The sequence below is a fragment of the Lasioglossum baleicum genome, unplaced genomic scaffold (assembly GCF_051020765.1).
Source record: "Lasioglossum baleicum unplaced genomic scaffold, iyLasBale1 scaffold1809, whole genome shotgun sequence".
In the NCBI taxonomy this organism is placed as follows: Eukaryota; Metazoa; Arthropoda; class Insecta; order Hymenoptera; family Halictidae; genus Lasioglossum; species Lasioglossum baleicum.
In genome coordinates this window covers 1-20,766 of record NW_027470868.1, presented here as the reverse complement: position 1 = coordinate 20,766, position 20,766 = coordinate 1, and the positions used below count along the sequence as shown (strand labels likewise).

At 25.7% G+C, this 20,766-nt stretch overlaps 4 protein-coding genes across 4 annotated transcripts; all 4 read left to right on the top strand.

The window, feature by feature from the left end:
- The first annotated feature begins 1,677 nt into the window (after positions 1 to 1,677).
- LOC143221008 (histone-lysine N-methyltransferase SETD2-like) lies at positions 1,678 to 8,609 on the top strand. The gene is given in 16 exon segments (XM_076446548.1): positions 1,678 to 1,786; positions 1,789 to 2,903; positions 2,906 to 3,303; positions 3,737 to 4,390; positions 4,449 to 4,568; positions 4,655 to 4,783; positions 4,874 to 5,075; positions 5,146 to 5,243; positions 5,321 to 5,486; positions 5,592 to 6,234; positions 6,318 to 6,375; positions 6,467 to 6,825; positions 7,139 to 7,923; positions 8,012 to 8,189; positions 8,192 to 8,346; positions 8,454 to 8,609. Coding segments are annotated over 16 exon segments (5,304 nt in total). The 5' UTR covers positions 1,678 to 1,698.
- A 2,396-nt stretch (positions 8,610 to 11,005) lies between these two features.
- On the top strand, positions 11,006 to 12,541 carry LOC143221007 (activating signal cointegrator 1 complex subunit 1-like). Its single transcript, XM_076446547.1, has 6 exons — positions 11,006 to 11,214; positions 11,290 to 11,399; positions 11,529 to 11,847; positions 11,942 to 12,105; positions 12,209 to 12,336; positions 12,416 to 12,541. The coding sequence occupies exons 1-6, from the start codon at positions 11,006 to 11,008 to the stop codon at positions 12,539 to 12,541; spliced, it is 1,056 nt and encodes a 351-aa protein (XP_076302662.1).
- A 1,446-nt stretch (positions 12,542 to 13,987) lies between these two features.
- Positions 13,988 to 15,792, top strand: LOC143221009 (uncharacterized). The gene is made up of 3 exons (XM_076446550.1): positions 13,988 to 14,161; positions 14,318 to 14,499; positions 14,574 to 15,792. Exons 1-3 carry the CDS (start codon positions 13,988 to 13,990, stop codon positions 15,790 to 15,792), a joined length of 1,575 nt encoding a protein of 524 aa, XP_076302665.1.
- A 1,205-nt stretch (positions 15,793 to 16,997) lies between these two features.
- On the top strand, positions 16,998 to 20,346 carry LOC143221006 (eukaryotic initiation factor 4A-I-like). The gene is given in 8 exon segments (XM_076446546.1): positions 16,998 to 17,020; positions 17,978 to 18,003; positions 18,006 to 18,091; positions 18,189 to 18,336; positions 18,406 to 18,515; positions 18,791 to 19,066; positions 19,625 to 20,076; positions 20,202 to 20,346. Coding segments are annotated over 8 exon segments (1,266 nt in total).
- Positions 20,347 to 20,766: the final 420 nt, after the last annotated feature.

The window sequence follows — 20,766 nt, the reverse complement described above, 5'->3', positions numbered from 1 at the left end:
CTTTTAGTAATATAATAAACTATAAATTTAATTAAATAACTTACTATCTATAATATATACAAAGTATATATAAATATACCTATACACAAAAAATATATATACATATAAGTAAAATAATGTATTAGTATTAATTATGTAAAATTATAAATGTACTAATTTTTGTTAATATATATATAATTTTACATCTTACGTACATATATAGATGAACACTTTAGTGTAATATAATTATTTTTGATTCGCAACTTATATCTAGGGAATATAATTTTTTTTAATAAAGATTTGTCTAGAGAAGTTACTAAAGCGTCAGCCTTGTATCTTGTACAGTCGGTATTGTTACAAACAAGCAATATTTAGTGGAGACTACGTACACGCTTAAGATATACACTTTATCATTCAAGTATCACATATCCTTTGCGCTTCTTAGTGATGAATTCATTCAGGTGATTAATGTTTGCCTAAACAAACCATAAATCGACTCCAAAAATATTCACTACAGTAAAAGATTTCGTTTCATTTATATCGAAGGTGATGAAAGCAAAGTGAAACAATCAAAGAGACAAGGAAAGATATCTATATTACCTAAAACTTCTATCAATGTGTAGTGCACAATTGTATATTATAGAACTTCAAAACTTTTTAATCACGTTTAAAATTACTAACTCCAAAATTGTTTAACTGATACTGCGATGATTTGTAATAAACTCGTTGCGTTTATATTTACTCAGGAAATTTAATAATTGTAAAAATGTGCGTTATTAAAAAATGTTCATAAAATATTTTAAACAATGATTGTAATTAAATTACAAAACGCAATTTCAGCGACATATGGTAAGTACTCAATAGTTTATACAATTTAATTTAAATATTGTAAGAGTAAATGCATACCTTAATAAAACAATGTTTGTCAACTTTTAATAAGAACTATTTCTGTAATAGTCTTAAACATATAATATTTAACAAATGACGTTTGAAATTTAAAATACTTCTGTAATGTGAATTACTATAACAAAAAATAATGAATTGGTATTGGTTATAAGTTAAAATTTTGATTTTCATGAAAGCTGTGAATAATCCATTTTGGAGTAATACACAAATGGAGTACTTTTTCATTGCAAGTTCAATTGCTCAAAGTTTTTAAATAATAACTATTCTACATATATTTTCTTTTTCTTATATAAAATAGATAAAAGTAGTAGAAAAAAAGAAAAAATATGTAACCTCATTAATTATTTTGTGACCTATAATTTATTACATAAACACAATTTTTTGTAATAAAGGTAATAAACTACTTATTAATTATGTATATTTGTAATATTGTTCATAATTACCATTATACAATAAAAATAGGATTTAGAAGATAAAAGACTGTAGTAAAACAAATGGTGACATTTGTTCATATTGATATATTCACTTTTCATTTTAATTCTTATAGGTAGTAAAAGCCAATATTTTTGTTATGAAAAATTAGATAATATAGTTAATGTAATTAGATGGTATTATTGTAGTAATATTGTAATAATTTTCATATCCAAAATTATATTGTATATAACAATAACATAACAATGTTATTAAATATGACAAACTAATTTGTTTTGAATCATATTTATTTTAATAATCTAACATAGTTATTAACGTTATAAATTATTTTCAATTTTCTTTTTATATACCTTTCAGATTAAAAAAATACATGGAATCAAAATGGCACGCAGACGTAAAAGTGAAATGAAATCATCTGTAAAGACATCACTTAAGTATGTACCTGTCAGAAAATCTAGTAGACAAATAGCCAAAAGCAATTAGAAGAAAAAAAGGTAAATGGAGATGTTTTACAAATACCGTATTCAAATGATTCAGAAGATAGTAGAAGTACTGCAGAATACCAAAATCAAGTACTTCCAAAGAAGAATCAAAATTCTTTAAGGAAACATAACAAACATAAAAACATTTCTAATAGTAATGTAATTGTAATTAATGAAGAGTGTTCATATTCAACAACATCCCAGTATAAAAAAGATACTAGTGAAAGTGATAGTCAAGATGGAATAGACATTATAGTCAATCAATCTGATAAACTTAGTCCTGAAGATGTTCAACAAGTAGTTGTTGGTAATCCAAATAAGGATATTATAACTGAATCTGATTCTGCTGAAATTGAGATATGGCCAGAAGATGTAATAGAAGAAACCATAATATGTGAAGAGATGGAAGTTAAAGAAGAAGTTAAAGATAGTAATTACAGTTTGAAACAAGGTAACAACGTAATAGTAAAAGAAGTATTACTTGTAAACAGCCCATCTTTAGAAACAAACAATTTTGTAGAATATACTGTGATACAGAATGAAAATGGTATGGAGTCTGTGTTAGTAGAATCCAATTCAAGAAATACACCTAATAATGAATGTTACTGCAATACACAAAGAGATGTAATGTGTAATTTACATAAAACTAAAATGGAGAATTCCATGTCAGCCTTATGTACAGATGTGCCAATGACTTCTAATGATAAAAATGACAAATTATCTAATTTAGAGAAATCATATACTTATAGTAAAAATATAATTAATGCTCAAGGAGACTTATACACTAATAAAGGTACGTGTATAAACAGATTGCAAGAATCTTTATCTAATGACAATGTGTTCTGCAAAATAGATAACAAATTAGCAGATATGCAAATTAATGAACCATCAAAAGAAATACAAAAATTAGTTAATGATTTATCTAATATGGAAAGCATAATGTCTCCATTACAAATTGCTGGTAACACACAAAAAGTAATACCAATGAATGTTGATGATGAAAGTAGTTCTTCAATATTAGATAAAATGGAACAATTACATCAATCAAATAATTCTACTGTATTGATTGATAATGTGGATAAGAATGTTACAGAATTAAATAATCTGATTCCTGCAATGATAAAGTGGAATGTACAAATCAGCATTTATTAAAATCAAAAGTTTTATCAGATAAAAGAAATGGAAATCAACGGAAAATGGTAAATTTACAGCAAGTTAATGAGGAATTATATGGTGACAGTGAAATAGATAGCAAAATTGATGGAGAAGATACAAAACTATCTAGTAGCAGTGATAATAGTAATGATACACTTTTATCCATGAGTAACTGTAAATTAATGGAATTTGATACAAAATGTAACAATATTTCAAATGATATTGATAAAAAAGTTGAGTTTAGAAGTAGAAGTGGTAGTACTGATACAACAGGTTCAGAAAGTGGATCAAATAGTTCTGGTGTAAGGAGAAGTAGTAGAATTAGATCAATTGGTTTAATGAAACAAAGGTATGTAATTTAATATATCAATATACAATAAAAATTAATGTAGAATATATTTTACTAAACAAAATTAAATTTGTTGACATACATAAATAATATCTATATTTACTTTTAACTTCAAAAAAATTAATTTATATTTGTTAATTATATATATAACATATACATAATATATACATAGTAAAACATTATATATACATAAATTCATATATACACATCTTTCCTTTAAGTTATAGCTTAAATTTTAAATTAAAATAAGCTGTAACAATTCTTTATTAGCAGTAAAATAACATATAGTTTATTTAAATATTAAATTAAAAATGTAAATTACATTTGTTTATTAATGTAATTAGTTAAATATTCTAGTAGAATTTTTAGTAGACATTTAAAAAGTATTTCCTTTTTCATGTGCTATAAACAAATTTTGAATATTATATTGTAGATCTCGTGGTCGTGGATTAGTTACAAAACCGAATGTAGATATTACTAAATCAACTGTTCAGCAAGAACGAGAAAAACTAACTAATAATGTTATTCCAATTGCTCAAGAAATTAAAATAGATAATCCACCTGAACCACAATCAGACAAAGAAATTAATATCAATAAGACAGCAAATACATTTGAGTCTCTTACATTGCTAGCAACAACGTGTAATACTACAGGCTATGATTCAGATTCTTCTAAACCTGTCAAAGTAAAATCACGTTGGCGAAGATCAAGTGAACTTGAAATGGGTGGATCAAGTACAGGAATTGTATCTACATCAACGGTTGGATCTGTATTTGGAACTATAACTGCAAATATATCTGAATCTGGATCATGCTCGACACTTAAATCTACAACTGGAGTTTTGACAGATGTTAATTCTTCAGATTCTACATCTGGATCAGCATCAGTTACAAATTTTCAATCCAACACAGATACAGAACAAACAAAGGAGATATCATCAGTTAGTAATAATAGTATTGTGCAAATTCCCAAAACTGTAGGTGCAAGAATTTCATTACCTATGGTTCCTGAAACAAAAGACAGAGAAATGGAAGAAAGACTAAGTCAGTTTGAATATTTGCGCGAAAATTTATATTTGACAGAAAGGTACATAAATAAAATTATATTTATAAAAGTATAGGATATACAATAATAATTCTTTTAGATACACAAATAAGGAAACAAAAAGAATGGTATGTGATTGCTTTTTAACAGAGGAAGAAATTGAAAGAGGAGAACTAGGTTGTGGGGAAGATTGTCTAAATAGACTTCTTATGATAGAATGGTATATATCATTTAAAATTTAACTATATTAATACATTTAAGTTACACATAAAATATGTAAAATGAAACATGTATTATATCTTTTAGTGGACCACGATGCGTAGTAGGTGATCGTTGTACAAATAAAAGATTTCAAAATTGTGAATATGCAAAGTGTGAAGTATTTAGAACAGAAAAGAAAGGATTTGGTCTAAGAGCTATGGTTGACTTGTTAGCGTAAGTAGGTTTAAATATAATTAAAATATAATAAAATTATACATAGTAATTTTTCTTTTACTAAAGAATTATTCTTTTTTATAATACTAGAGGAGAATTTATAATGGAGTATGTAGGTGAAGTAGTTGATCCAAAAGATTTTCGACGCAGAGCAAAGGAATATTCAAAAGATAAAAATAAACATTATTATTTTATGGCATTAAAGTCTGATCAAATTATTGACGCTACCATGAAAGGGAATGTTTCCCGATTTATAAATCATAGTTGTGATCCAAATTCTGAAACACAAAAAGTAAGTATATCTAGTAAAAATAAATGTTGATTCATGTAGGGTTTTATCTATATAATTATAATTTGTACAGTGGACAGTAAATGGAGAATTGAGAATTGGCTTTTTTAATAAAAAATTTATAGCTGCTGGCGAAGAAATTACATTTGATTATCATTTTCAGCGTTATGGGTATGTATGTCAGCAGTATTTTAATATATTAAACAAAAATGTACTACTCAGTTTTATGTATTTTATTGCAAATTTAGTAAGGAGGCACAGAAATGTTTTTGTGAAGCACCCAATTGCCGTGGTTGGATTGGAGAAACACCAGAAGAAGAAAAAGAAAAAATAGAGAAGAAAGAAAAACGCGAGAAAGATATGAAAAAGAAGAAAGGAGAAAAGAAACAAGCTGATTATATGGAAGATGAGGATGTAAGGAATTTGTATATTTTTTGTTTTTATTAAATTGAACTTTTTATAATTTTACTAATTTAAATCTTAATTTTACTATTAAATTTATTTTTTATATTATTTTAGTTGGAGGAAGAAATAGATAAACTATGCTCAGGTGGTTTAAAAAATAGAGCACATACATTAACATTAAGCAGATTAATGGTACGCAGCAGAGAATTAGAGCACAGAACTCGTCTCTTACGTCTTATACAAAGCGGAGAACAGCCATGTCGAAGATTATTTTTGGATTATCATGGTTTACGTTTGATTTGGAGTTACGTTATGGATATTTCTACAAACGATTCTGACGAAGCACAACAATTTCGACTAGAAGTTCTGAAAACTTTAAATACACTTCCGATTCCTAATAAAACAATGTTAATGGATAGTAAAATTTATAATGTAATAGAAAAATGGTCGAGACGATTATACTTTTCTCTCAGTGGAGATTCTCCAGAAGATGATCAAGGAAAATCAAAATCAAACAGTGATGAATTACAAATAAACTATGATAGTAATGAAAAAAGAAATTCTTATCAGTTATCTGATACAGATAAACAAGAAAATAGTATTGAAATTACTGAAATAAAATCTGACAATACAGATCAAAGTCTTATTCCTGAATTAGCTTTGAGTCTTTTAGCTGAGTGGTCAAATTTGAAAGAAGTTTTTCGTATACCAAAAAAAGAAAGAATTGAACAAATGAAAGAACATGAAAGAGAAGCAGGTAATGAGATTCAATTATAATTATAATAATTCGCAATCAAATATTTTCATTCAATAGTTCATAGAAGGTATATTTTTTTTTAGACCGTGGATATAGAGAAGAATTAGAAAAAGAAGAAAAAAGAGGAACATCATACGATAGGTATAAGTTTATATATTAATAAATAACCTATAATTGAATAAATATTTAAAATTCATTAACATTTAAAATACGAGTTTTTTTTATATTACAGGCATAGATCTGATAGATACGGAAGAAACGAAGCAGAGAAACGTGGAGCAAGACGAGGACGAGAATCTCCAGAATCTGAGCACACTCGAACAAAAGATAAAAGAATAGAAGAAAGAAGTAGCTTAGTTCCAATTCCACGGATGACTAAATACGAGCGTAGACAATTATTCGCTTTAAAAGTAGCTAAAGAGGAAGAAGAACGACAACGTCGTCAACAACAAGAATCATGGCAAGATCATGAAACTAGATGTTTAGCATTAGGTATAGATCCTCATACCACAGCTATGGTAGATCCTCAAACAGGATATCCTGTTTTTTATAATCCATCAATTGGACAATGGCAACAGTATCCTACACAAGGTTTTAATTTATATATATATATTTTACATAATAAGGGTCATAGTTTTTAGATGACGTAAGTCAAAAAATTTGATTATAATAAACAATTTTTATTATCATTATAAAAGAGCATATAACTTACTGGCAATTGCATTACATTTTTCAACAAATTTAAGTTGTAAAATTTATCTAAAAAACAATATGAAAACTCTCACTGTTAAAAACTTCTACAATTGACTTACCCATTTAGAAATTAAATAAATTATTTTCTGTTAAATGTTCTATTATGTGTTATAGTTTCTGTATATATAATTTATATACAATTTTATTATAGATGGAGAAATGAATCAACAATGCACTCCAGTGTATGTAGGTGGACCACAAACAGTACCTGGTCATACTCAATCTGGAATAGTATCACAAAGTTCACACGTTCTGCCACCATCAATTTCTTCTGAAATATCACCTGGTATATCGAATAATATACCTTCAGGTGTACCTCCTGTAGTATACACGTTAAGTCAAACGCCTGTATTTAATCAAACAACAACAGCTTATTCATTATTGTCCCATTGTCATCAACAATATCCTGAAGGTCAATTGCCACTTTCGAATAATTTAGTTCTTAGTGGAACACCAGTTGCAATTCAAACTGAATCTCGTTATGAACATATTGAAAAGCAGTCCGATCAACAATTTCCTACAACATTTAGACAAGCGCAGCTTGAAATACCTCCTATAGATTTACCACCTAAATGGAAAAGTGCTATTGATGCTAGAGGTAGAACATATTATTATCACGTAAAGGAACGAATATCGCAGTGGTTGCCTCCTCCACCAGATCATATTGGTGTTCAACCAGATTCATCATCAACTTCGGAATCTAGCGAAGAATCTAGTTCATCAAACGAAGATGATGAAGAAATTGATGAAGACAATAACGAAGATTCGAAAAACGAGGAGTTAAACTTAAATAATACATTAATAGAAAAATCATTAAATGGTTCTAAGCATAATGTTGCTAAAAAAAGTACCGTTCATAATGTAACTGGTAATTCAGGTTTTTTCCCGGAAGGCAAGAAAAGAAGGGAGGGTTTGGTTCAAGAAAGAATTATTAGTGTATGTTTGTTTTATGTATTTGTTTTTTGTTACAATTAACATGTATTCTTATGTTTATTATTATATATTACGTTTGTATATTTTATAGCCACGTCGTGAAGAGGATCGTATAGACCATAAAACGCACAAAGGTATAAAGGAAAAATTACGGCGACAAAAAGAAAGAGCCAAGTTTAAAGAACACGTTGACAAGATACGAAGACACCGACGTAGTAATAAATCTAAATCGCATTCACGACATAGCATAAATAAATTACAATTACCTTCTTCGATTTATCTACAATGTCGGAAAGAAAAATTAAAGATACCTTTAGGATAAATATGGCAAATGTCATGGTACATTTTTTGAATCCATATAGAAAAAATGATTGTAAACAAGGTAGAATAACAAATACGGAAGATTTTAAACATCTTGCAAGAAAGGTATGTTTAAGAAAAACATTTTATTTAAACTATTAACAAATTTGTTTAAATTTTATTTTTATATAATAATGCTAATCTTAATTTCTCAAGAATGTTTTTTGTTTTAGCTTACACATTTTGTACTTGCAAAAGAATTAAAACACTGTAAAAGCGTTGACGAATTACAATGTAATGAAAATGTTAAACACAAAGCTAAAGATTTTGTACGTAAGTATATGAGCAAGTTTGGTGCAGTTTATCAGAAAAGTACTGATGAAGATTAATTATACAATTTATGACATGAAATTGTTATTTATTATATGAATCCTTACTTTAATATTGTAATATATCTACTAAAATGTATCTAATTAATGCCTGTATGTAGATATATCTGTAATTATTATTATTGTAATATAGATCAATTTGTACATGCTTCATAAACATTCTGATAATTTAGCCTTTAAGAAATTAGTGAATTTTTAACTTCGTACATTCAATGTATAAACTTTATATTTTCATTTAGCACAGAATAATGTGTATGTTACATCTTTTAAAAATGCATTTTATGTCTTGCTATAATGTACATCTTGCATAATTATGTCAAGCATTGATCTTCTTTTTCATGTCAGTTTCAAAAAGTGACATTAAATATTTTATTGTCAAATACCAATATTAAGAATTTTAAATATTGTACATATAAATTGTAAAAGAATTTTTAACTGTTTCATAAAAGTAAGTTGCAATATCTCCTTAATGTGTATAAAAAGCAAATGAAATTAAAAACAATAAATTTTGCATTTACAATCTTATTTCTTATATATTTAAAACTTTGTATAATATAACTTAAAAAATGAAAGCAATATAAAATTTTTAATGAAAGAAAGAAATTCTTCATTGTCATTACAATTTATTGAAGTTCTTTTAAAAAATATTTTCAAAGTTTTCAAAAATTAATATTTATTACAAAAAAAATAAATTTTATTTTCATATTTACTTTTTTTATTATAATAAGAAAATTTTACTGGAAAATTAACATAGAATGAAAAGAACCATTTGTTATAATTTGTATGTCATAAATTATGGCATTATCTTTATTAAATTTTTTTCTTTTCTGTTTTAATGTTATAAAAAAGCTATAGTTTGCTGATTTAATCTTTTATTAACTGCGAAATTTTTTAATTTCAGTAATTTATATCATTACAAACTTTTCGTGAATTATAACAAATGCTTATAATTTGTTCTAAATTAATTTACAAAATATTTTAATAATTTTTATACAATTATCATCTATAATTATATTTAATAATTTTTCTAAAGAACGTTTTCAAAAAATGCCTAAGTATTTTCTAAATCAGTTGTAATTTATAATATACAATACATATAACATACACACATATGCAATGCAGTGATGTTCGCCTAAATTTCAATGGAGTGTTGTGCTTAGATTTCAATGATTTATCCCTACTATTCTTCCATAACTTCATTTCTTGAGTTAAGTGGAATCTGATCGTTTTAAAAAAATTAGTAAATAAATATTGCAGAGTAAACGAAAAGGGAGTAGTGTGTCAAACAACGATGATCAGGTCTAAGAACTTTAAAAACACGTTACATATACTATAATAAATCATCCAATTTTAAAAATAAAAATGACTTCATTTTTTTACTTTATTTTTATAAGAATGATATAATAAATGGGTAAAATTCTTCGGATGAAAATGAATCAAAATACAATATATAATATATCTATGAAATAGTTAAATTCATTATTGGTAAAATTTATCTGATTTATGTTATGTTTGAATTCATTTTCATTAGGAAAATTTTATTAATTTGTTAATGCCATTATTATAAAAATAAAGTGAAGAATGCAGAAATTTTTACTTTTATGATTCAATGATTTATCGTAATAATATGAAATATCATATTTATATAACGTAATCATGTGACATTCTTTTGAAAGTTGACATAACTTGTTACTTATTCTTTTCTTTATCAAGTAACTCAAGAACTTGAATTTGAGAATTTGAGAAAATTTTAATTTGAAATCGCTATCTGCTCTGTGAGATTTTCAACTCCAAGTCCTGATTTACTTAAATTTAAGCGAGCGTTACTGCATATGTTTTTACATATATATATATATATATATATTAAAAACATATATATTTATGTTAAAAATAAAATGTACACTATAATACTATCATAAAAATATTAATTATTTTATGTACTTATAATTATTTAATCATACATTATATGTGTATTGTGAAATTAAAAATCAAGATGTTACATAATGTGTCCTAATTATACATATTTCCACTAAACCGTATGCATAATTCAACAAACTTTACATTTTTTAATAATTATAAAATTATATTGCTCTATAAAGAATAGGTTACACATATTTGATTACATTTAATATATATTCTACACAAATATAACATAATTATTAATAATTTTTTAAATGTTGACATTAGTTACTATAAAGCCTAATACGCAAATTTATTCATTGAAGTTACATGAAAATACGAATGTACTGAAGTTTAATGAGGATCTGTCAAATCGTAAACATTTTTTTAGTTACAGATTCTTGTTGTTTATTGTAAAGTAAAATATTGTTTATTTAATGTAAATAACCAAGATAGTACTTTTATAGTAAATGTATAAGTAAAATATATTTTAATCAATGAATGTTCTAAACCCCGAGTTAATTTGGGTGGATGGTCGATGTTATAGATTCTTAGGAAATACCGAATGCTCACATAGCCGCGATCCTTACTTTGAAGAGAATTATCAAATGGATTATAAAGATTCTGAAGATGAATGTTATGATACTGACATAGAAATTGTACCACATGGGGCGTCTACATTTAAACATACATTTTATGTGCCACAGTAAAAATCATTAGTTTAAAAATATATTATGCAATAATTTAAATTTGTAACTGTATTAATGCTATAATATTTTAGACCATTTTTTCCATTTATTGTTGGATCTAAACATACAGTACGTAAAAGACTACAAGCTGAAACTGGAACTTTAATACAAATTCCACGAATTGGTCAAGGTGGAGATATTGGTAATTACATCTCGAATTTTTTGAACTAATAATATAAATATAAAGTTTTGTTTTTATATTGAATAAATTTTATCAGTACAACAAATATGTCTATATTTATATATTTAATAAGACTATATATTTATCCAGTAATAATTGGTGCCAATCGTAAAGAAATAAGGACAGCACGTCGTAGAATAAATTTATTAATTGAGGAAACAACGAAAAAACTAAGATTTACACACTTCTTGTCAATACCTTTAAATGAAGGTCATATAATAATGAAATTCAATATGTTTAAAAATGAAATACTAACAAATTCAGGAAAAACATCCAGAGGTGTAGATGAAATGATTTTTCAGACACCAAGTAAATTACATCTTACTATTGCAGCATTGACATTACTTGATGATACAAAAAGGAATCAAGCTGCAGAAGCTTTATATTATTGTCATGAGCATATTGTAAAGTAAGAAAAATAACATGATATAAGAAATATCTCTTGTTATTACATATTTACTGTGGACAAAATTATATCATGTTCCTTATAATAAATTTTGTAGGCCTATAATAGAAAAATATGGGCAGATTCCTATATACATCCAAGGAATTGAAATAATGAATGATGATCCTGGTGAAACAAGAGTTTTATATGCAAAGGTATTTAGTAAGAATGAAATTCTGCAAAACCTTGTAGATGAAATTGTAAATTATTATGCCAGCATAGGTAAGTCTATATGATACCTTCTTAACCTTAGAAAATAATTAATCATATATTAATAGTAAAAGTAGCATTAAATATACTGACAGTAGAATAATATATTGTGTAGGCTTATTATCTAAGGAATCTGAAAAAGTTAAATTACATCTAACTCTTTTGAATTCAAGATTTAAATTAAAGATTATTAAAGAACAGAAGGAAGAATTTAAAACATTTGATACAACAGAAATAGTAAAGGTAAATACATTTAATTACTTAAGTTATAATATATAACTGTTATAGTTATATTATAACTAAATAATTAAAAAATTTGTAGGTTCATGAAAATACATTCTTTGGAGAAACCACATTAAAACAAATTCACTTATCACAACGTGGTACAATTAGTAGTAATGGATATTATCAAGCAATTGCAAAAATTAATTTACTTGAAAATTTATAAATGATAAGTACCATCATTACATCTATACATGTAGATATTGTATTATTACTACTATTATTACGTACAAACTAAAAAAACTAAATATTAATGATAATTTTAAAAATTATTAATACTTTTTCTATTTAGTTGGATATTTGTTAATATCAATTTTGTTAATGTTGTTTGATACCAATAGCAAATTTTAAATAGCAAAATAAAAATTCTATTGTATAAATAAAAATATTTTTGGCACATTTTTCTAGCAAATATGTGTAAACAAAAGCCAAAGTATTATGAATTTAAATCAATGACCATTTTTTTAAAAAAAGTTTAATATAAGTTTTTATTTTTTATGCTTTTTAATCCCTGACATTTTTATCCTTTTTATACATCTATTTTATTTTGGTAGTCTGATATACTTGATGTTTGTTTATTTTATCTGTATTTTGTTAATTATCAAAGATCACCTGGTATTTATGAGAATATTAAATTTTTATAATACATTTGAATTTTATATATTTTATACAAATTCTTTATAAAAAAATTTTAAACAAATTTCGTATATTTATATAAATTTAAAATTAAATATTTTTCTATCTTTGTAATTTTTTTTTATTTCTTTTAATGTTATTTCCTTATTTTAATAATATAATATCAATTTATATTTTTCATTATTTTACATTTAATTCAACATATGTCACAATTAGTTCAAGAACGCATGCGTTATAAAAATTAAAAGAGTGTCATGCATTAAAATGATAAACGAATCAGAATCATATGATGGTTTTATCAAGTTATATGCGTATAATGCAATTTAAGTTTTCAATTTTTATCATTAAAAGAATTCTAACCTCTTTTCTCTTGCATGTAATCTTTCTACGTAATATTAAAATTTATAAAAAAAATTAATTTACTATTACTAGTGGTAATTAATTTTATATAAAAATATTTTAAACATACAATGATACTTAATTAAAATCTTATTAAATCCTTCTTAAATTAAAAATTTTATCAGTTAAAATTAGATGTCAAATTATTCAAATTATTTACATTACACATATATATGTATATTGTATGTGTGTATATATACATATATAAATAATTATCATGATAGTAATTTTTAACACACTGAATATAATATAAATAAAAAGATCAATAGAATTCGTTTAACAAAATATGTTACATATAAATACTATTTTTAATTACTTTTTTCTTCATTATATTAATCATGTGAATTTTTACAATTTTTAATATTAGTCTATTTATTTTTATTAACAATTACTGTGAAATAAATATTTTTATTATTTTAATATTTATTACTTGCCATAAAAGTATTTTATGTTTGTTAATCTACAAGACATAATATAATGTATGTTGATTTGTATATAATATAATATATACTGGTTAATAGATAACATAAGTAAAAAATTAATGTTAGATTATTTAAGTTTTTTAGATTCATGAAAAATGCGTGGAATCAAAAGAATATTAGTTTTCTGTACATTAACAACTATTTTACCAATTATACTTCTTATAACACCATTGTATTTACGTCACAATTTCTATGCCAATGTAGTATATGCGGTAACAGATTCTGATATACTAGAAGTTACAGATGGTATTTCTACAATATTTTGCTCTGTAAGATCATTTTTCACTCTAATTAAATATTACACATAATAAAAGTACAATATTTTTTTTGTAAATGAAGGCATGAAAGCAAATTAAATGAATGTAATATATTTTATATTCAAAATTATATATAAATTACTGTTATTAAGATTATTGTTCACATAGGCTCATACTTTACAAATGAATAGAACATTTAATGCGTTTCAAATGACACAAAGACCAGAAATAACTTCATATAGGAAACATATACGTCTTAAAAAAAGTATGACTTTACCAGATGATACACTGGAGTATTGGGGATTTTATCTTTTAGAAGGAGCAAATGTAGCACTTTCAGTATGCTCAAGGTAATATAATATTATAGTATGATTTATTGTGTTATAGAATTAATTATTTGTATACGAAATAATTACTTGTATAGATTTCAAGGTGCTTCTATACTTGTGGTTAAAGGAGAACGTAATTTACGAACATGTGGTATGTTGGAACATCATAATACACAAGTTGTAGAAGGTATATTTTTACCAGAAGCAAAGAGACAAGTTAAAATAACATTTAAATCGGATATAGAAGAAATAAATTCTAACAGTACAGTTACACAAGTCAATTATAATGATACATTAAATAATATAGAAAATGAGCTATTATGGAATATCACCACAAACAATATAGAGCAAGATGTTATAAATCTATATTCGTATCGAAAAGAAAATCTTACATTTAATAAAGAAAATCATGAAAAGGAATCAAATAAATTACTTTGGGATAAAAATACTCAACAATACATGAAATCTATACGAAGAAAAGCTGTATATAATACCAGAAGATTAAGACATGCTAAAAAGAGACAATATAAAGAAGAAATGAAAGAAAGAAGAAAATATGTTGCATTGCAAGAAAGAAAAAGAATACAAAAAAATATTAAAATCAGGACTTACATTAAAAAGGGCACAAAGGATAAGCATAGTTTAATTATAAATAAGTTGCAAAGAAAACTAAATTTAGATGAAAATAAAGAAGATAATATTCAAAACGAAATAAAAATGCAAGATAAGATATTAAAAAAAAGAATTAAAAGAAATCAAGAAGTTGTCAAACCAACATTTTTACTGGATCAAGGTGTTAAACATGGTGGAAATGCTGGTAAAAATGCAACTGATGCTGATAATGATTCCTCTGTATCTAGCTTTGAAAATGAATTGTTTAAATGTTATGGAGGATCAATTTTAATGGCTCAAGAATTTGCACCTTCTGAACAGTGCACTAATGTTACATATTTACTTAATGGTAAACATATGCAAGCAGTACACAATGTTGTAGAAGATGGTTACTATTATTATATTTTTTATAGCGACAATGATATTGTATCTAATGATATATATGCATTATTTGATATCTATAAACCTATATTTCATTATGAGAATGTAACAAAGTCTTGTATAAATCAAACAAAATGTTCTTTTTCAATAAGTCTATTATCTTCTGATAGAGTAATTGTTGAAATACCAACGAAAGATAATCTTGAATACGAAATAGATGATATTAATTTGCTTTTATCAATTTGTCATCCACGTATGGAAGTGTACATAATTTTTCCTGTTGCAGTATTATTCTTTATTCTTGGTTGTGCTTTTATGTAACATGTTTTATTGTATTATAAATGCAACATTCTCATTTTCCACATACTATGTATGTATTGTCAAATGAACATAAAATAATGTATATTAAGTATTTGAATTGTATTCAAATCACAAATCATTAAGAGACATCCAATAAATATGAATTTTTAAAGAAAAGAAATACAAAAAATATTATTCATGTATGTATTAAAAAATATGTATAAACATTTAATTTTAATATATAAAAATATATAAACAACTGTAAATGAAAAAAAAAGAATTGTATAAATTGTATATTATAAAATATTTACATCAATAGTTGTGATAAATAAGATTTTGAAACTTACAATAAATATATTCTTAGTTTATTTTATAGCTAAATATTACTTAAAAGTATATTTTCCTACTACTAAATTCTTATATTTTTATTAGAAAATATAGGAAATTAAACTTAAATTATAAACCCAGTTTCATAAAAATATGTTAATAAATAATTAAAAAAACATATTGTTTGTTATTATCTGCATTTTAGATAAATTTTATTATACAAGCATTTATTATAAAATATTAAATCGATAATTTAATTTGCAATTATACATATAATATCGTAAAAATTATGATATATAATATTAATATGTTTATGTGAATTTTAATACTTAGACTAATTATTATATAATAAAATTATCAAAAATTATTATTATTACATAAAAAATAAATATGTTCGGTATAATGAGTATTTAGAATTCATTTGCTTAATATGATAATTATAACTATTAATTATACAATTATTTAGTTTAATAAATGGTACTATAAATTTGCTTCAGATAAAAATACGTAAAAGCATGCAGATTACTTCTAATAAAATTAAAAATATAGAATAAATACGTATAAATAATCAACAATATATTTGCATTTGCCTCACACACCCCACTAAGAATTTGTAGAGGATTGTGGGTAATTAACGTACTTCCCTTATGCGCAATAGACATTTGAAAAAGCAAATATCACAAAAACCAAAAAATTGTATAAAGAACAATTAATTACTTTAAAAAAATTATATTCTGAAACATGCAAATTGTTTTGAGTACATTTTACGTGTTCAATTACAAGAAAAGTTCACTGAAAATTTGAAGACTGTTTGCAGCGCCATTGTGCGGCACTCATAAGAATATTCCTTGTGACGCAATAGGAACTCGTCCTTTCCGTCGACCTACCGTGAGTGGAACATGTCGCATACGTCTGAGCGAAGGTAAGTTCGGTTTTTCACGCATAATCGAAAAAGATGCATGCTTTCTTACGTTTCACAAATTTTTTGTTTATGTTGTGTTCCTGTAAATCTCACATCATGCGCGGTTAGACGTCGACACTTAATGATATATTCTTAAAAAATAGTACCGCAATCAGCGAATGCATGGACACGAGACTGACAACATGGCGTGCATTCGTTTTTGTCACATTGTTCGCAAAATTAATGTTAATCTCTTATTTCTATTACTTTTTATAACCTTGATATTGTTATGACTATGAATCACAATAATTGTATATAAACTAAATGCTAAAACTTGCCAAAAATATATTTTAATCTTTATCGTAAGAATTGTATGCTACTCATCGTGCAAACACGTTTTACTTTGCATTTGAAATTACGTAATAAAAAATGAATTTGTTATAATTTGATCAGAAAAAGCAATACAAAATAAGCAATATTGAAAATGCTGCACAAAATTATCCATATTATACATCTCATAATCAAGACATGTCTTACTTGTTCAGGCATGCTTTCGCGTGAGTCACTGTCAATGCATCTATCAAGTCATCGATAAATTCATTATCATACTTCCTTAACGATTTATCTAAAATATCTTATTGTTATATTTACATAATGTTGAATATTTCCTAGTAAGGAATTATTATATTATTAAGATAAAAAATCTTTTAAAATTTACCGTAAAATTAAAATACGATGACGTTGAATTTTATATTTCAAGGTCGTCAAGATTGAAGATTATTTATACCATTCTGCTTTTATTTTATAAGTCAATGCATTGAAATATTTATTCATTTTTGCTAGTAATATACTAGTAATTAAAATTAAAAAAAATAAAGTAATGCAAGTAAGATAAATATTTTATAGATTTATTTATACAAATCATATATGTTAAGTATTTATAAAGTAAACTAACAAAATATGTTACTTATATTTCAGAAACGATGATCAATGGGCAGGAGATTCCAAAATGGTCCTAGTGAAAGTGTTCCACAAACATACGAGGGCCCTCCTGGCATGGAGCCTGAGGGGGTCATTGAATCTAACTGGGATGTTTGTAAGTTAGCAGTTATTATTAATACATTTCTTATTACAAAATGTGAAATTAGGCATCAAAATTGGCATAATTTGTAAATAATATGTAAATTAGGTCGTTGACAACTTTGATGAAATGAACCTTAAAGAAGAATTACTGCGTGGTATTTATGCTTATGGCTTTGAAAAACCATCTGCAATTCAACAACGTGCCATTCTGCCATGTATAAGAGGACACGATGTGATTGCGCAAGCACAGTCAGGTAAAAAAAAGACAAACTTTATTTGAACGACAATGAAACTGTGTTACTAATTCATGGATTATTCAATAGGTACTGGCAAGACTGCTACATTTTCAATCTCTATTTTACAACAAATTGATACCAGTCTTAAAGAATGTCAAGCTTTGATTCTAGCCCCAACTCGTGAGCTTGCTCAACAAGTGAGTATTAATAGATTTATAATGCTAGCTCATTGTTAAATGAGTAATTTACTTTCAAACAAACATTTTTTAAAAGGTTTCTAAAAGAAATTGTAAAGAATCCATTCTAATGAAAATAAAGAATATAAAATTAAAAAATATACTTACTTGTATGTATTGTAAACCAAGTTAAATAATAAGATAAGTTTGCCTCAATGGTTGACAATGTACAATAATTATATTTATCAGAGAAGTAGAATTTCATATAAATTTATTTTTATGTTTCTTTGTTTTAGATTCAAAAAGTTGTTATTGCTTTGGGCGATTTTATGCATGCAGAATGTCATGCATGCATTGGAGGTACCAATGTGCGCGAAGACATGCGAAAATTAGATCAAGGTGTTCACATAGTAGTTGGTACACCTGGTAGAGTTTATGATATGATTAGTCGACGGGCATTGCGAGCCAGTAGCATCAAACTGTTTGTACTAGATGAAGCTGATGAAATGCTCTCCCGTGGTTTCAAAGATCAGATTTATGATGTATTTAAATTATTACCTCATGAAGTACAGGTACATAGAAATAGAAATTCTAATTATATTTTTTATATTCATGATAAAGCTTTTATATAAATATTTATTTATTTATTTTTAAATTTATTTGTTGAACCCTTTGTACTCGAGAGACGAGTTTTAGTCACCATTTAATCAAGTTCTAAAGATCGATGTTATTTAATATATTAAATTTAAAGTTACCCAATGATATGTGGAATGTCGAAGTAAAATAATTCTACGTCGTATTTTGTATACGATTTCTTATTTGTCGCTTTAAAAATATCGTCGACTTCATGCTAGAAAGTCTTCGAATTAGTATTTTTCTGTAATGAAAAAGTCGCTGAGTGCAAAAGGTTAAATCTTTTATAACTTTTTAAACTGTATAACATAAAAACATAGATTTTATCATAGATCATAGATCTTGTGTTCGTAAAATTTTGATCATCACTTAGTACTAAGAATAAAAAATATAAGCAGTTTAGTATAATTCCATTGCGATCATATAATTTTATAGACACTATTCGTATAAATTTATTCCCATTAATAAACTAATATAACAAAACTTTGATTCTTCAGGTCATATTACTGTCTGCTACCATGCCATCAGATGTGTTGGATGTATCTAAATGCTTTATGCGAAATCCAATTCGTATCCTGGTTAAAAGAGAAGAACTTACACTAGAGGGTATTAAACAGTTCTTCATTTACGTTGAACGTGAAGAATGGAAATTCGACACTCTTTGTGACTTATACGATACATTGAGTATCACTCAAGCAGTTATTTTCTGTAACACACGGCGTAAAGTAGATTGGTTAACAGAAAATATGCGTACTCGTGACTTCACAGTTTCTGCTATGCATGGAGATATGGAACAGAAAGAACGAGATCTCATTATGAGGCAATTTAGAACTGGATCATCTCGGGTCCTCATAACAACCGATCTTTTAGCACGTGGTATTGATGTTCAACAGGTTTCACTTGTTATTAATTATGATTTACCTTCCAATCGTGAAAATTACATTCACAGGTAAGAAGTACATTTGGATACATAATATTTGTGTATTATCTTGTAAACTATTTTTTGATATTCATTGTTTAAAAAATAGTGCAATGTGCAATGTTAAAAAGTAAAAATATTGAACTGTATTACAGAATCGGTCGAGGTGGTCGTTTTGGTCGTAAGGGAGTGGCAATTAACTTCGTAACAGAAGAAGACAAACGAACCTTGAAAGATATTGAACAATTCTATAATACTAACATCGAAGAAATGCCAATGAATGTTGCAGATTTGATCTAAATCTGACTATTGGCTATAATTCATTATAATTAAAAAAAAAAAAAATAAAAGTAAGTGAAATACGGAGCTCTCAGCTGATCTCTCATGGTGTGTGAGTATATATAGAGTGAGTTGGTGAACTATAATCGCTTATGTAAACGCGATCTACCGAATTATTCCAAACGTTTTCATCTCAATTTCATTTTATAATAGTAGATTACAAAATTAGATATCCGTTACGCTAGAAAAACTAGTACTATTATATTATAATTATTACAATTATCACTACGGATACTACTATACTGCTATTTCCTACCACTATTGCTCTTACTATTATTACTGTTACTGGTATATACTCTTGCGCTACTCTCTTCTTGTTCAATATTTATTACTACTACTTTTCCCGCTACTGTTCCTACTATATAACTCTACTACTACTAT

What these genes read in the sequence shown, in the direction of transcription:
- LOC143221007 (XM_076446547.1), top strand. Translation starts at nt 11,006, where the DNA reads ATGAATGTTCTAAACCCCGAGTTAATTTGGGTGGATGGTCGATGTTAT. An exon ending in TGTCATGAGCATATTGTAAA is followed by an intron (nt 11,848 to 11,941) that starts GTAAGAAAAATA and finishes TAAATTTTGTAG; the next exon opens with GCCTATAATAGAAAAATATG. An exon ending in AAATTATTATGCCAGCATAG is followed by an intron (nt 12,106 to 12,208) that starts GTAAGTCTATAT and finishes TATATTGTGTAG; the next exon opens with GCTTATTATCTAAGGAATCT.
- LOC143221009 (XM_076446550.1), top strand. Translation starts at nt 13,988, where the DNA reads ATGCGTGGAATCAAAAGAATATTAGTTTTCTGTACATTAACAACTATT. An exon ending in TTTCTACAATATTTTGCTCT is followed by an intron (nt 14,162 to 14,317) that starts GTAAGATCATTT and finishes TTGTTCACATAG; the next exon opens with GCTCATACTTTACAAATGAA. An exon ending in GCACTTTCAGTATGCTCAAG is followed by an intron (nt 14,500 to 14,573) that starts GTAATATAATAT and finishes TTACTTGTATAG; the next exon opens with ATTTCAAGGTGCTTCTATAC.